The sequence below is a fragment of the Apodemus sylvaticus genome, chromosome 5 (assembly GCF_947179515.1).
Source record: "Apodemus sylvaticus chromosome 5, mApoSyl1.1, whole genome shotgun sequence".
Taxonomy (NCBI): domain Eukaryota; kingdom Metazoa; phylum Chordata; class Mammalia; order Rodentia; family Muridae; genus Apodemus; species Apodemus sylvaticus.
In genome coordinates, this window is record NC_067476.1 from 93,357,175 (window position 1) to 93,374,593 (window position 17,419).

General features: G+C 35.1%; 1 protein-coding gene across 2 annotated transcripts; it reads left to right on the plus strand.

The window, feature by feature from the left end:
• The first annotated feature begins 5,871 nt into the window (after positions 1 to 5,871).
• On the plus strand, positions 5,872 to 15,147 carry LOC127684480 (olfactory receptor 4F15-like). Of its 2 annotated transcripts, XM_052181400.1 has the most exons (2): positions 5,872 to 5,904; positions 14,233 to 15,147. In XM_052181400.1, the coding sequence occupies exons 1-2, from the start codon at positions 5,872 to 5,874 to the stop codon at positions 15,145 to 15,147; spliced, it is 948 nt and encodes a 315-aa protein (XP_052037360.1). The 2 variants fall into 2 exon arrangements, with proteins under 2 accessions (XP_052037360.1, XP_052037361.1); XM_052181401.1 differs by lacking the exon at positions 5,872 to 5,904 and having other exon boundaries at positions 14,209 to 15,147.
• Positions 15,148 to 17,419: the final 2,272 nt, after the last annotated feature.

Below are 17,419 nucleotides of genomic sequence, written 5' to 3' on the forward strand. Positions count from 1 at the left end.
CTGAGTGTAACATTGCCTGGGGCAGGACACACCAGGGTTCAAACAGCACCAAAGAGGAAAGCAACACATCAGCAATCTGTGCCAGGGGAAACCCAATCATCCAGTGGTATGTAAATAGCCTTGCAGGCTCACAGGATGTTCAAGCACCAGCCAGTAACAACAAGACTAAGTAACGCTAGAGATAACCAGATGGCAAAAGGCAAACGTAGGAACGTTACTAACAGAAATCAAGGCAATATGGCAGCATCTGAGCCCAATTCTCCAACAACAGCAAGTTCAGGATACCACAACACACCAGAGAAGCAAGATTTGGATTTAAAATCACTGGTCATGATGCTGTTAGAGGAACAAAAGAACATAAATAAATCTCTTAAAGAAATGCAGGAGAAAATGGATCAAAAGTTAGAAGCCCTTACAAAGGAAACACAAAAATCATTTAAAGAAATTCAGGAGAATATGGGTCTAAAGATAGAAGTCAATAAGGAGGAAATGGAAAAAAATCACTTAAAGAAATACAGGAGAATTTGGGTCAACAGGCAGAGTAATGAAAGAGGAATCACAAAAATCTCTTAAAGAATTATAGGAAAACACAAACAAGCAAGTGAAAGAACTGAGCAAAACCATCCAAGATCTAAAAACAGAAGTAGAAACAACTAAGAAAGCACAAAGGGAAACAATTTTGGAAATAGAAAACCTTCAGAAGAAACCAGGGGCCATAGATGCAAATATCAAAAACAGAATACAAGAGATAGAAGAAAGAATCTCAGATGTTGAAGATACCATAGAAACCATGGACTCAACAATCAAAGAAAATGCAAAATGCAAAAAGCTTGTAACCCAAAATATCCAGGAAGTGCAGGACACATTGAGAAGACCTAACCTAAGGATTATAGGTATAGATGAGAGTGAAGATTTACAACTTAAAGAACCAAGCAAATATCTTCAACAAAATTATGGAAGAAAAATTCCCTAACCCCAAAAGAGAGATGCCCATGAATATACAAGAAACCTACAGAACTCCAAACAGACTGGACCAGAACAGAAATACCTCTCGTCACATAGTAATCAAAACCCTAAACAAAGAAAGAATATTAAATGCAGTAAGAGAAAAATGCCAAATAACATATAAAGGAAGACCTATCAGAATTATACCAGACTTCTCACCAGAGACCATGAAAGCTAGAAGATCCTGGGCAGATCTCATGCAGACTCTAAGAAAACACAAATGTCAGCCAAAACTACTATACCCAGCAAAACTCTCAATCACAATAGATGGAGAAAACAAGATATTCCATGAAAAAACCAAAGTTATACAATATCTTTCCACAAACGCAGCCCTACAAAGGATAATGGGGAAAAACACAAATACAAGGAGGGAAAGTATACCATGGCAAAAGAAAGATAGTAACCTTCTTTCATCAAACCCAAAAGAAGTAAATCAATCAAATATAAAACGTGACATCAAAAATGACAGGAAGTAATAATCACTATTCCTTAATATCTCTTATCATCAATGGACTCAATTCCCCAATAAAAAGACATAGACTAACAGACTGAATGTGTAAAAAGGATCCTACATTTTGCTGCATACAGGAAACACACCTCATTGTCAAAGACAAACAATACGTTAGAGTAAAAGGCTGGAAGACAATTTTACAAGCAAATGGTCTCAAGAAACAAGCCTTGATGATAGATAGTCTTCTTAAGTGACCCAAAAACTCCACCAGAGAACTACTGTAGCTGAAAAACAACTTCAGCAAACTGACTGGTTATAAAATCAACTCAAACAAATCAGTAGCCTTCCTATACTTAAAGGATAAGCAGGTTGAGAAGGAAGTTAGGGAAATGACACCCTTCACAATAGCCACAAACCATATAAAGTATCTTGGGGTGACTCTAACCAAACAAATGAAAGATCTGTATAACAAGAACTTCAGGTCTCTGAAGAAGGAAATTGAAGAAGACCTCAGAAAATGGAAAAATCTTCCATGCTCTTGGATTGGCAGGATTAATGTAGTTAAAAAGGCCATCTTGCCAAAAGCAATATACAGATTCAACGCAATACGCATCAAAATCCCAACTCAGTTCTTTGTAGAGTTAGAAAGAGCAATTCTCAAATTTATCTAGTATAACAAAAAACCCAGGATAGCCAAAACTATTCTCAACACTAAAAGAACTTTCTGGGGAAATCAGTATCCCAGACCTCAAGCAATAGTGTTAAAAACTGCATGATACCGGTACAGTGACAGACAAGTGAACCAATGGAATAGGGTTGAAGACCCAGAAATGAACCCACACACCTATGGTCAGTTGATCTTTGACAACGGAGCAGAAAATAACCAGAGGAAAAAAGGTAGTCTTTTCAGCAAATGGTGCTGGTTCAATTGGAGGTCTGCATGCAGAAGAATGAGAATTGATCTATTCTTATCTCATCTTACTAAACTCAACTCCAAGTGGATCAAGGACCTCCACATAAAACCTGACACATTGAAACTAATAGAAAAGAAACTGGGAAAGACCCTTGAGGACATAGGCACAGGGGAAAAGTTCCTGAAAAGAACGCCAATAGCTTATGCTCTAAGATCAAGAATTGACAAATGGGACTTCATAAAATTACAAAGTTTCTGTAAGGCAAATGACACTGTCAAAAGGACAAAACAGCAACCAACAAATTGGGAAAAGATCTTCACCAACCCTACATCGGACAGAGGGCTAATATCCAATATATACAAAAAACTCAAGAAGTTAGACCCCAGAGAACCAAATAACCCTATTAAAAAACGAGGTACAGAGCTAAACAAAGAATTTTCACCAGAAGAAATTAGGATGGCTGAGAAGCACCTTAAGAAATGCTCAACATCCTTAGTCATTAGGGAAATGCCAATCAAAACAACCCTGAGATTTCACCTCACACCAGTTAGAATGGCTAAGGTTAAAAACTCAAGAGACAGCAGGTGTTGGGGAGGATGTGGAGAAAGAGGAACACACCTTCACTGCTGGTGGGATTGCAAGCTGGTACAACCACTCTGGAAATCAGTCTGGCAGTTCCTCAGAAAACTGGGCATGACCCTTCTGGAGGATCCTGCTATACTGTTCCTGGGCATATACCCATAGGATTCCCCAGCATGCAATAATGACACATGCTCTACTATGTTCATAGCAGCCTTTTTTATAATATCCAGAAGCTGGAAAGAACCCACATGTCCCTCAATGGAGGAATGGATACAGAAAATGTGGTATATTTACACAATGGAATACTACTCAGCAATTAAAAACAATGAATTCATGAAATTCTTAGGCAAGTGGTTGGAACTGGAAAATATCATCCTAAGTGAGGTAACCCAATCGCAAAAGAATACATATGGAATGCAATCACTGATAAGTGGATATTAATTAGCCCAGAAGCTCTGAATACTATTCAGACACAATTAAGACACAATTAGCATATCAAATGATTCCCAAGAAGAAGGAAGGAGAGGGCCCTGAAAGCCCAGTAGTGCTTCCTTGAAAGGCTTGATCCAGCACTCTAGGGGAGTACCAGGACAGAGAAATGGGAGGAAGGTGATTGTGGAATAGATGGAGAGAAGTGGACTTACGGGTCATATGGGGAGGGGAAACCAGGAATGAGGAAAACATTTGGAATGTAAACAAAGAATATAGAAAAGAAAAAAAAAAGAAACAAAAATTTGTAATAATTGATACCGTTTTGCTATTAAATACTAACAATCTTACTTATTTTTCTTTTATATGATTTTGTATATTTTTTCTATTTTCCTGGAAATGTCCAATTATTTTAGATTACAGCTGTTGAAATCATCTACTTTCTGTTTCCAGATGTTTTTATTGTCACTATGAAGTTTCGCACATGAAAGAAAATGTGTGGTACTTGTCTTTCTGATTCTGACTATTTGTTCTTAATTCTTGATGTTACCTATTTGTATTGATTTTAATGTGAGTTACTATTTTTTATGCTGCTTCATGACTTAGTATTGTTCAATTATATGCATATGCAGGTATTCTTTTTCATTCATTTGGCAAGCACTTTGGTAGGTCTATAACTTGGATATTGTCAGTAGTGCTTTAATTTTACTAAGATCTGACTCAAGACTTTTCTCAGATTCCCAGTCCATTAAAAAATGTCAGGTGAGACGAGTGAGTCTACACTTTTTGTATCTCTGCCATTTATAGGCAGTTCCTGTGCTTTTTCTTTGGCTCTTTTTCTTTTGTTTGTTTATTCTTTCTTACTCTGTTCATGTTGTTGTCATTGGTGTTGTTGAAATGCATAATGTCTTTACTAATGAAAGAGAGAAAAAAGGGTGTAGGTATGGGTGAGTAAGGAAGTGGTGAGGATCTGAAATGAAAAAGGAGAAATAATTTGTAGAATACAATGTATGAAAAAATCTTTAGTAAAAAAGAAGGAAAATAAACTATTCCTACATCTGTAGAAAAGCATTGAAGGAACTAGGGATAGAAAGATCATGTTTCAACATAATAAAGACTGCATATGGCAAATCTTCACTCAATATCATACTAAATAGAGAAAAGAAAACTCAGACATGTATTGCAGGTCTCTCTGTGAGCATCACTACCAGCAAAGTAACAGTCAAGAAGACAGTTCAATTTAAGCAGACTAAGTAGCAGGTACTGGTTCAAATTTCAGGAATTTGAGCTGAAGTAGTTTATTTTCAGCAAATTTAATAACAGCACAATTTAATGCAAGCTTTCCTAGTGATAAGTTTTTACTTTACTCAATTCACTCAATTATGTATATTACTAAAATATACATAAGTCTCCTTGGGGCACAAATAAGCTGAATAACATTCAAGTATGACTACTTATAAACTCCTTGTGAAGGACATATGACACCTTCCACACATATAGGTTCTGTAGATTGACTGAGAAAAATATGTTCATGATAATGGTCTGGGGGAGGAGCTGGTGTGGTTTTGGCCACATGGACAATGCAAAGACCACCAGGGTATTACCCATGTCTGCTCCCAGCCTGATGCATAAAGAGCAGGCTAATGATCTCTTCCTTTGAAGGAACAACTGTCTGTGTCTCACATTCCTGGGTCAACTGTTATTTATCTGTAAGCGCAAGGACATTAGTGCTTCCTATAATGTATTCTAAAACCAGAAATAAGGCATGGGTGGCTTCTTTCTTCATTCTTATATAATATATAGCTTTAAGTCATTGGTAACATTTAAAGACACAAGAAGAACATAAAGAAACCTAGAAAACTGGAATACCCAAAACATAATCCACACATCAAATGAGGTACAAGAAGAAAGGAGGAGTGGCCCCTGGTTCTGGAAAGACTCAGTGAAGCAGTATTCGGCAAAACCAGAACGGGGAAGTGGGAAGGGGTGGGTGGGAGGACAGGGGAAGAGAAGGGGGCTTACGGGACTTTTGGGGAGTGGGAGGCTAGAAAAGGGGAAATCATTTGAAATGTAAATAAATTATATCGAATAAAAAAATTTAAAAAAAAAAGAAGAACGTAAATAGGCAGGAAAAACTCGTGTCCTTATTTACAACTATCATGACTCAATACACCCTAAAGAGTCCACCAGAAAATATTTAGCTTTTTACTTTCTTTTATTTTGATATTATGATATATTTACATCATTCCCCATTCCCTCCAAAGCCTTCCATAACCCCTTTCTTGTTCTCTTTCCTGAAATATGCATATATATGTATGTGCATATGTACACACATATCCCTAAATGTAATCTGCTCAATCTACATATTACATTTTTGATATCCATTCTTCCTTTGAGAGACATCTGTGTTGTTTCCAGGTTCTGTCTATTACAGACAAGGCTGTAGTGAACATAATACAATGAACGTAGTAGAGCACTTATCCTTGCTATATGTCAGAACTTCTTTTTGGTATATGCCCAGTAGTTGTATAGCTGGGTCTTCATGTAGAACTGTTTCTGCTTTCTAAGGAACTGCCAGATTGATTCCCAAAGTGGTTGTACCAGCTAGGAATCCCACCAGCAATAGAGAAGTTTTCCTCCTTTTCCACATCCTCACAAGCATCTGGTGTCACCTGAGTATTTGATATTAGTCATTCTGATTGGTATAAGGTAGAATCTCAACTTCACATTGATTTACATTTCCTTGATCACTAAGGATGCTGAACGATTCCATAAGTGCTTTTTGTCCATTTGAAATTCCTAGTTGCGAACTCTTTGTTTAGCTCTGTATCTCATTTCAGAATTGGTTTATTTAATATTCTGGGGTCTATCGTTTTTGAATATTTTGGATTTTAGCTCTCTAAAAGATGTAAGATAGGTAAAGATATTTTCCCAAAATATAGGTTGCCATTTTGTCCTATTGGTAGTGTCCTTTGCCTTACAGAAGATTTTCAGTTTCATGAGGTCCCATTTGTCAATTGTTGATGTTAGAGCCTGAGACATTGGTGTTCTGTTCAGGAAGTTTTACACTGTGGCCATATGTTCAAGGTTTTCTTCCACTTTCATTTCTATTAGATTCACTGTAACTAGTTTTATGTAGAGGTACTTGATCAACTTTGACTTGAACTTTGTACAAGAAAAAAAAAAGGATCAATTTGCATTCTTCTACATGCAGACCTCCAGTTAGACCAGTATCATTTGTTGAAAATGCTTTTTTTTCCCCACTGTATGGTTTTGGCTTTTTTGTTAAAGATTATGTGACACAGGTGTGTGGATTTCCTATTTTTGACTCTTCAGTTCTATTCCATTGATCTACCTTTCTGTCTCTGTACAAGTACCATGTAATTTTTAACATTATTCCGTGGTAGTACAGTTTACGTTTAGGGATGGTGATTCCCCCAGAAGTTTTTTTGTTGTTGTTGTTGTTGTTGTTGTTGAGATTTGTTTTTTCTATCCTTGGTTTTTGTTATGTCAGATGAAGCTGAGAATATCTCTTCCTACCTCTGTGAAGAATTGAGTTGGAATTTTAATGGGGATTGCATTGCTTTTGGTAAAATGATACATTTTACTCTGTTAATCCTACCAATCCATGAGCATGGGAGATGTTTCCATTTTCTGAGGTCTTCAAATTCTTTCTTCCAAGTCTTGAATTTTTTGGCATATGGATCCTTCTTTTCCTCGGTTAGAGTTACACCAAGATACTGTATATTATTTGTGATTATTGTAAAGGGTGTGGTTCCCTAATTTCTTTTCAGCCCATTCATCCTTTGTAGAAAGGTGACTAATTTGCTTGAGTTAATTTTATATCCAGTCACTTTGCTGAAGTTGTTTTTCAGGTATAGGAGCTCTCTGGTAGAATTTTGGGGGTTGTTTGTGTCTAATATCATATCATCTGCAAATAGTGATATTTTAATTTCTTCCTTTCCAATTTGTATCCCTTTGACTTCCAATTGCACTGGCTAGAACTTCAAGTACTATATTGAATAAATGGGGAGAGTGTATAGCCTTGTCTTGTCCATGATTTTAATGGGATTGCTTCAAGTTACTTTCCATTTAATTTTATGTTGGTTGTTGTTTTGCTGTATATTGTTTTTGCTCTGTTTATGTATGCGCTTTCAATTCCTGATCTTTCCAAGACTTTTAACATGTAGGGATGTTATATTTTACCAAAGGCTTTTTCAGCATCTAATGAGATGATCATGTCCATTTTTCTTTGAGTTCATTTATATAGTATATTACATTGATGTATTTCCATATATTCTTTGCATCTTTGGGATGAAGTCTACTTGATGATGGTGATTGATGGTTTTGATATATTCTTGTATTTGGTTTGCAAGACTTTTTTGAATATACTGCATAGATATTCATATGCAAAATTGATCTGAAGTTCTTTTGTTGTATCCTTATGTGGTTTAGATATCAGCATAACTGTGGCTTCATAGAATGAATTAGATAGCATTCCTTTTGTAGAACAGTTTGAGGCTTATTGGTATTAGGTCTTCTTTGAAGGTCTGATATAATTCTGTACTAAAATGGCCCTGAGCTTTTTTTTTAAATGTATTTTCTTTATTTACATTCTAAATGTAATCCCCTTTCCCCTCCTCTGGAACCACTTAACCCAAACCCTTTCCCCCTGCTTTATGAGGGTATTTCCCCACCTACAAACTTCTGCATCCCCACCTTGGCATTTCTCTATACTAGGGTGCAAAGCCTTCACAAGAGACCAAGGACTTCTTCCATCCCATATACAGACACCGGACCTAGACACTATTGTTGATGCCAACAAGTGCTTGCTGAGAGGAGCCTGAAATAGCTGTCTTGTAAGAGGCCCTGCAAGTGCCTGAGAAATACAGAAGGGGATGTCCTCAGCCAATCATTGGACTAAGGTCAGGGTCCACAATGGAAGAGCTAGAGAAATGACCCAAGGACCTGAAGGGGTTTGCAGCTCCATAGGAAGAACAACATTATGAACCAACCAGTAACCCCAGAGCTCCCAGGGACTAAACCACCAACTGAAGAGTACACATGGAGGGATCCATGGCTCCAGCCACATATGTAGTAGAGGATGGCCTTGTTGGACATCAATGAAAAGAGAGGCTCTTTGTTCTGTGAATGTTCAATGTCCCAGTATAGGGGAATGCCAGGACAGGGAAATGGGAGTGGTGTTTCGGTGAGCATGGGAGGCATGGAAGGGATAGGACGTTTTTGAAGGGGAAATGAGGAAAGGGGATATTTGAAATGTTAATAAAGAAAATATATAATAAAAAAGAAAAAATAAACTACAAAAAGTGCTAGGATGCATGATGGCTAAAAGGGAACCCTTACATACTACTAATAGGAATGTCAGCTATCCACCATGGAAATCTGTATAGGAATTTTTGAATAAATGTAAATCAATCAATCATTCAATAAATAAGTAATTAAATGAAACTGTTAAAAAATCTACTATATAAGTCAACCATATTGCCATTGACTATTTATCCACAAAATTCCAAGCAAACTTACAACAGATATATTCATATACATATATGAATACATATATATATACACACACGCACGCACACACACACACAATGTTTATTCCACCACTATTTACCATGGCTATGGTAATAAACCAACCTAGGTATCTATTCACAAAGATTATATAAAGTAAATACAAAATGGAATGTTTTCAGTGAAAAAGAAGAGCAAAGTTGGACTATTTGTAGGAAAATAAATATATCGATATATAATCATATGAACAGGATTAAGCCACTCTCTGAGATAACTATTTTCTCTTATATATTCTTGGGTTTTAAATAAACATGTAATTTCAAAAACATATTTATGTATGTTATGGTAAGCATGTATGCATATCATAAAAGCATAAGTAACAACTGCCTAGGGAACAAGGGGAGTTAGCAAAGATGGAAGAGAATGAAGAGGGAAAGTGTTATTTTGCAAATATGTTCAACTTACACTATAGATATGTACAGGAATGTTGGTATGTAATACATCACTATATGTAATGTAAAACTTGGAATTATTTTCAAAACAAGTATTTTTGGTTAAGAGCTAGGCAATTCTGAAAATCAGATAAATGTGAGAAAAATCTCTGAAAACCTATTAGGATATGATGGAAATACAGCAAGTTTCTGAAATGAATTGAAAACCCTAATGAGAGATTAATAAGTTTAGACATGTCTAGGATTCAGAGCAAAGACTAGTGACAAGGCATTGTTCTTTCAGGTAGTTCATTGTCTTTGTGTATCTGGACCTAATATTACAGGCATAGATGATCTTCTGACACTGTAAGAATTGCTTTATTTTGCACAGAAGAATATTTATCATAAATTCAAAATAATTACAAAGTTTTCTCAATTCTATTTTTGTTCCACAATTCTTCATGTATCCCACTTTGCTGTATCTAAAACTGATTTATTCTTCCTTTAACTGTTCATATATTATTAAGTCTATAAATACAACATGGTCTGAAAATAGAAAATTACTTTTTTATTTAAAGAAATTGGTATGATTGATTTAAAAATACTAATTTCTTTGGCGGTGGCATTGTAGAAACTTCCAATGTCTTTCATATTCAACCATGAGTCTAGGGTCATCAAGACAATCCAGTGGAAGTTTCCCTGCCTATATCAGGCAACATCATCCCAAGATCATGTAATTCCATAGGATTGCTATGGTTGTACTGACCACAGACTTTCAAAAGGTCTCTGGATCCATCACAGACCACAGACATCAACATGTGTCTACGGTAGCAGCATGAATCATGGACACCCACATGGCCTTCAAGAGAACCATGGAAGAGGGACCTCAATATGGTCCCAGATGGGCCCCATCAAGGCCTCTGGTAGCAGTATCAACCTCAAAGATCAACGCGGGCCCCAACAAGCACTGATTAGACACCAACATGACTTCTAGTTGCAGGAAACGCTACCAATATTAACATGGTCTCTATGGCAGCCCTAATCATGGATATCAACATGAGTTTTTGCAACTGCTAAACCTGCCTCCCAAAATTGCACAATGCCTCCTATGACAACATGAACTTGGGACTCCAAAATGACCGCAGATGACCTCAACATGGCCTCAGAAAGTCATTGAAGAGAATCTTTAAAATTGTGATAGGAATAGTGATGACCTACTGAGTGAGTTCCAGGAAAGCAAGAACTACACAGTAAAATGCTGTATTACAACACCTATCAGAAGTGTGATGAAGATGGGGAGATGAGAAAGGACTCAGTTTTCTTTAAGTTGTGACCACTGGGAATTGACAAAGTTCCAATGAGTACAAATTAAACTGGATATATTTTTTTTTCTTTTTTAGTGGAGGAAGGGCAGGGCTTAATGGTGGGAGGGTGGATGTGGGAGACTCAGTGTGGAAGCAAGTATGATATTGGTACATTGTGCAAAATTTGCAAATAATTTAAGATATTATTGAAAAAATATTAACTTCTGGAATTACGTGATAGCATATTTCTTGAAAGTAAACTTGAAACTTTACTTTTTACTTTAAAGAAAAAGTAAACTTGAAAGTTATTTTTCTTTACAATTCCTGTATGGAAAGAGAAAATCCTTTAGTTATTTTCTGACCAAGATTATAGGCCCTTAGTATGTCTGGAAGCAGAGCAGAAATCTATTGGCAGATAAGGTCTAATATTCTTCTATAGATCTCAGCAAATCAAGTTGTAGAAATTCTAATCTATTAAGTCAAATGAATATAGTTCATTCACTTTGCAATCTCATCATAAATACCATAATATATATTTAATACCGATCATGAATGTAAAATATATTTTAATTTTTATTCTATTTGTGTGATATAAATAACAGTGACACAAACTATCTACTTGATATGCTAATAGCTACAGCGTGCATGCTGATACTCTAATAGCTGTAACTTGCTTTTTGATATTAGCTAAAGAAATAACTTAAAAGACCGTCTACTTCCTGGGAATATTGATGCTCCTTTAAAAAATACTGGTTGTGATTTAATTCATGAATGGTTCTTTACTCTTTAACTTTATTCTTTAATTAAATTTTTAGTATTTGCTCACCCTTCCTACCATGGGAATCCAATGCAGAATTCCCATGATGAATGGGCTAAGGACTTTTAGGACTCCAGTATCAAGTGGTCACTGAGACCTGGATTTTGGGCTGTGGTGTACTAACTTCAATGTTCCAAAAATACTCACAGGAATTAACAAGGAAAAATTTAAAAGTGATATAGTGTTTACTAACATATTTTTCCTTCTTAATTTTTTTGATCAGGTAAGTAAGACAAAAGAGAAGACAATGGGCTTCAAGAGGGTCGGAATGGTATGGAATTTCTCTCTTGGTCCATTCACTGTTGCTTAGTAAATATCTTTTAAATGCATACTTTCATAATGGAAACTGAAAGATTGTGTTTTATGGCCCTTAGAAAGGAAAATACATTACTATGTGATTTTTGGACTATGTATTAAGGATATTAATAAATGTATTGAATAAATAAGCTTTTTTCTGCATTTATAAACCATATTGGGTCAGAAGGATCTGCTTAGTCTGTCATATTAACCCAGAGATTTTTTCAGAGTGTTTCAATTTCTATTACAGGCCTTGTCTTATATGTCTCACAAAACAAGATAGTAACCCAATTTTACTCTTTAGAAATTCTTAGTCATATACTTGCTGAAAGAAAATTTGTAGGATGGCAGAATAAATGTGAACATGTTTAACTTTAGCAAGAATGCTTCTAGAACACAAATGTTCCTTACAGAAGTAAACATTTAGATGTGTTAACTATACTTCAATGTCTTAAATCCTCCATAGACAGTTACATGGAAAAAGTAATTTGAACTTTATAGACCAGTGAATACTAGATTATTATAAAACATCTATTGTTCACAGAAGGATGGGTTTTTATATGGCATCAAAAGCTTTTTTGGTAGGTCACAGAAACATGTTGGAGATTGTTATATTTTTAAAAACCCAAATGCATTGTATAAATTTCTTATATTTGATTAAGTAATATTTTACTTTGAAGAGATGTGTAAAGAGATATGTTGACATTAATACATATTCCTCTGTTTTATTTTATATTAGTAAAAGTTTTAGAGATATGAACTATCCATTGCATATGAGAATATAATCATATTTTTTAAGAAGAAAGCACTGAAAAAATCATTTTCCAAATACTTCTAAAAGCATATGGGTAGAATCTTTTGACAATAATCTCTAAGAACACATTACATGATCTCTTTATAATTTTTAACAGATATAGAAAGTGAAAGTTTTAAATGGGTAGCTTTAATAATAACATCAATTTATAATGACTTTCTCAATTGAAAGGATATCACAAATAATTAAAAATTCAAAATTAGTTTTCTAAAATTATAAAAATACACAGTTGGAAATATCATATGATCTATGTTTCTAATCTTTACTCAAAACATGAATGAATAATATGTAAATTTTCATTAACAACATTTTAATTATTCTTGAATTAATATCATTAATGAAACAAATATGGTTAATGATGCCAAAAATTGAATAGTAATATGCTTTCTATTTAGTTTTAAAACCACTTTATCTTTATTGGAAAAAAAGTGAACCATGTGTAAACACTCAATAATATAAGCAAACTTTAAGAGAAATACACATTGAGATAACAACTCTAGATTCCAGTAGAAGGTCATATAGTTGAAACCATAGGTAAACACAGTGAGATTTAAACCTGGAATCAAATTACTTCATCCACAGTTTCTACCACTACTGTTTCTAGTACGTGCTTCCTTTAAAGTGAATTAAAACCAGGAGAAGCACATACTGAGCTGTGTTTGTAATGTGAAGTTTTCTGAAGTGAGCAGAATAACAAATTAACAGAGTATATTTTCTAAGGAAGAAATGAGTGAGAAATTTTTAGGTCTATTTTGCACAATCCCTGATTAAACTTAAAAATGATCTGTGTTATTTTCTTCTCTTATATCCCCCCCATTGTTTTCTTTATATTATAACTACCAATCATTTGTTTGTTTGTTTATTTATTTATTTATTTATTTATTTGAGACAGGGTTTCTCTGTGTAGCGCTGGCTGTCCTGGATCTCACTCTGTAGACCAGACTGACCTCAAACTCAGAAATCTGCCTGCCTCTGCCTCCCAAGTGCAGGGATTAAAGGCATGTGCCACCACTGCCCAGCATTGACTAAATTCTTAGCATGCATATATATTCTTAGCATTTATATAAAACTTTATGTGAATCAGAAACTTGCTGACCACCTATTTGTTGCTGGGTTTTAGTTATTTTATTCTGCATATTTCTATATAATTTTCTCCCTATAAATAGTTTTTACTTAACATTATTCATTCTATAGATCTTAGTGTAAACATATCCGAAAGTGGTATGTGCTATAGCTATAAGTTCATGTATCACCCAGTACCCAGTTTCTATCCACACAACTACCATATAAGGTTCCTGTTCACAGAACTAACATATAATGATCCACATAAAGTAATTGGATGTTTAATATCTCACTTACTTCTAGATGGAACTGTGAATGAATAGTCTGTGTTTACTGCATATGGCATTGTACCTGACACAAATTAACTTGTACATACAGTTCTCCATATTATCTGCTTAGTTATTGAACACTTGTTAAATTAAAGGGCAAATTCATATGCTTACAAGGGCTTTGCTAAATGAGGATAAACATTTTCCATTATTTTAGGCACCTACTTCTTTAGAACATTGTGATATAATCCTTTACAATTTTTAATTTTGCTGTCTATTACAGGAATTATAACCGAGGTTAATGAATGAAATAAATAACACGGAGGTATCTGAATTTGTGTTTCTGGGACTTTCGACATCTAGAAAAATTCAACATTTCTTTCTTGCCTTCTCTATGGTATTTTATGTAGCCATTGTTCTTGGAAACACCCTTGTTGTGTTTATAGTAGCTGTTAACCCACATTTACATTTACCCATGTACTTTCTTTTGGGGAATCTCTCATTTATTGACTTATGTTTTTCTACATTAACTGTACCCAAGATGATTTCTGACCTGTCCTCTGGACACAATACCATCTCATTCCAAGGTTGTGTCTTCCAGATATTTGTCCTTCATGTCCTAGGGGCATCTGAGATGGTGTTGCTGGTAGCCATGGCCTGGGACAGATATGTGGCCATATGCAAACCCCTCCACTATTTAACCATCATGAGCCCACGGATGTGCCTGATTCTTCTATCTGGGGCTTGGATTATTGGATTTTTACATTCAGTGGCCCAATTAAGCTTTGTTGTTAATTTGAGTTTTTGTGGTCCTAATAAGATAGATAGTTTTTACTGTGATCTTCCTCGGTTCATCAAACTAGCCTGCTTAGACAACTACAGAATGGAGTTCATGGTTGCTGCCAACAGTGGCATCATTTCTATTGGCACCTTCTTATTATTGATAATCTCCTACATTGTTATCCTGTTGACTGTAAGGAAACATTCATCAGGAGATTTGTCCAAAGCCCTCTCTACTCTCTCTGCTCACATCTCTGTGGTAGTTTTATTCTTTGGACCATGCATCTTTGTGTACATGTGGCCATTTCCTACTGTGCCAGTGGATAAGTTCCTGGCCATTCTGGACTTCATGATTACACCCATCCTGAACCCTGCCATTTACACACTGAGGAACAAAGACATGAAGGTGGCGATGAGGAAACTGAGTGATCAGTTCCTGCATTTTAGGAAAATGTCCTGAACGGCCTGAAAATATGTTACTTAGCATGTGTTTCATATACTCAAATAGTATACATCCTTATATAACTATGTTTTTCTTTGTATGTCTGATTTTTTAAGTTAATATAATCTCCTCAAGCTGTAAAATAGGTAAAAAGAATCCCATTCATAGAAATCAAATATTTTTAAAGAATAACTTATTTTTATTTTATATATATATTTTTGCCAGTGTTTTTGTCTATCTTATTTGTTGCATGCATGCCGTGACTGTGGATGCCAGAAAGGGTATCAGATCCTCTGGAACTGGAGTTATGGATGGTTATAAGCTATAATGTGTTACCTTTCCCCACATTGTATAAATGTGTGTCCCTGTATTTAGAATTGTTTATTTCTGTGCTGGCAGAGAGCTTGATGCAGGCAGAATACTTGATGTTTTCTTTCACTAGCTCATTACCAGCTTTATAAATGTATATGCTTGTCTTTCCTCACCTGCCCAAAAGATGATTCTCTGTCATAAAATGCTTACTGCCATGGGGGAGTTTAATAGCCCTCATCCAGAAAAAACAACTACCTAAAGAGGTGTAGCAAACCTTGTCCTGCTACTCATTCATTCAGACTGAAATGTGCCTTTTGGGATATTCAAGAGCTTGCAGCTGTGCTGGAGCAAGACCAGATCAACCAGGCAAGAGAGGACAGAAGCATGGGTGTGAATGAAGCAGGGAGGTAAATAGATATAGGTATAAGGTGGGAGCACAGTTGCAGGAAGGTCAAGTTACATTAGACTGTAGTTGAGAGTCTGCTCCAACAAACAGGTCAATAGCCTTAAACTATATAGATGCATTTATTAGTAAATACCATATCAAGCAGGATACATGCAAGCCCCATAATAGGTACTAGAAATGTATCCTATGTTTCCAATAAGAACAAATGCTCTTAACCACTGAGTTATCTCTCTAGCTCCAATAAATACTTTCTCTATTCACTACTCAATATACACTTACAAATGTTTTCACATCATGTATACTATGATTAAATTGCCATAACATGGGAATCTAAATGATATTGTATATGTATATACCAAATATAACCAGAGAAGTGAGTGCCAAATTGAATGAGTTTCATTTGCTAGTTTTCTGAGAAACATCCTTAAGGCTTTCTATCACCTTGCTTATGTTATTTTAATGTTATATTGGTATATATTACATACATGTATTAATGAATTTTCTTCTTAATACATGTGTATTTAATTGTATTCAGCTCCTACTAGGATCTCTTGTCAAACTAACTCCCCTCCTAATCTCATTCATTTTTGCAACTTGTGTCATTTCTGCTTTTGTGACTTCTCTTATGACCCAATGGGTTTTATTAGATTGTTTTCAGGTGAATGAGCATTTTTTTTGTCAAGCTATAAATCTTCAGGTCAGAAAGCAATGACCACTACAAGAAGAGCCTCCTTCCATGACAGAGTACTGATAGGCCCAGTCTAGTGGGAAACTTATTAAAAGAGTTGTAGTTGTTTTGTTTTCTAATGTAACAGTCCTGTCATTCACATACCTCTACACTTTATCATTTTTTACATTCCTCTCTCATCCCACTGTTCTATATGGTCCATGAGTCCTGAAGGAGGGGATATGATCTTTATCATATGAATCATATCATGACCAATTATCACTGGTCAATCACATTCATTTCTTCTTAGTATTATACTAGCTATGCATCTGGGTTTCACAATTGTTCATTGCCAAGTTATATTTGCTGATATAAGCTAAAAGTATATATTATTCTACATAACAAAAACATAATTATTTAAAAAGCAATATGACAGGTACATCATGCCCATTTATAGGAGCAGTTGCTTCAACAGTAAGACCTAAAAGTTTCCCAGACATGGTATTTTGATCAGGGTTAAAGAAACAAATATGAATTCTGCCTTACTTATAAAGAATATAAACAATTACAAAGAATAATTTCACCCATGACAGATTTGTCACTATTGTAATAATGAGTTATATACTCTGGACTAGGATATTCTTTTATACATGGTACAAAGTTGAATAAGAGTAGTGATGATAATTATCTCTTGAAAGAGATAATTAGAGGTATGTAGTGTCTTCAAAATTTTTGCTGTCTGGATAGAGTGGTGAACCAACTATATTGACAATTCTCTGTATTGTTTTGAGAACTTAAGAAAACTTCCTATTTAAAAACTCATAATAAATAGCACTGAAATTTTCAATCAATGCCCAAAGATTTCTATAAACAGTTTTAAACACTCACAAAAGTTACAATCTATC

Excerpts from the sequence above, each read along its gene's own strand:
- LOC127684480 (XM_052181400.1), top strand. The coding sequence starts at position 5,872 with ATGTCAGAACTTCTTTTTGGTATATGCCCAGTA. Across the intron at positions 5,905-14,232 it reads TTTTTGGTATATGCCCAGTA|GTATCTGAATTTGTGTTTCT; the intron begins GTTGTATAGCTG and ends AATAACACGGAG.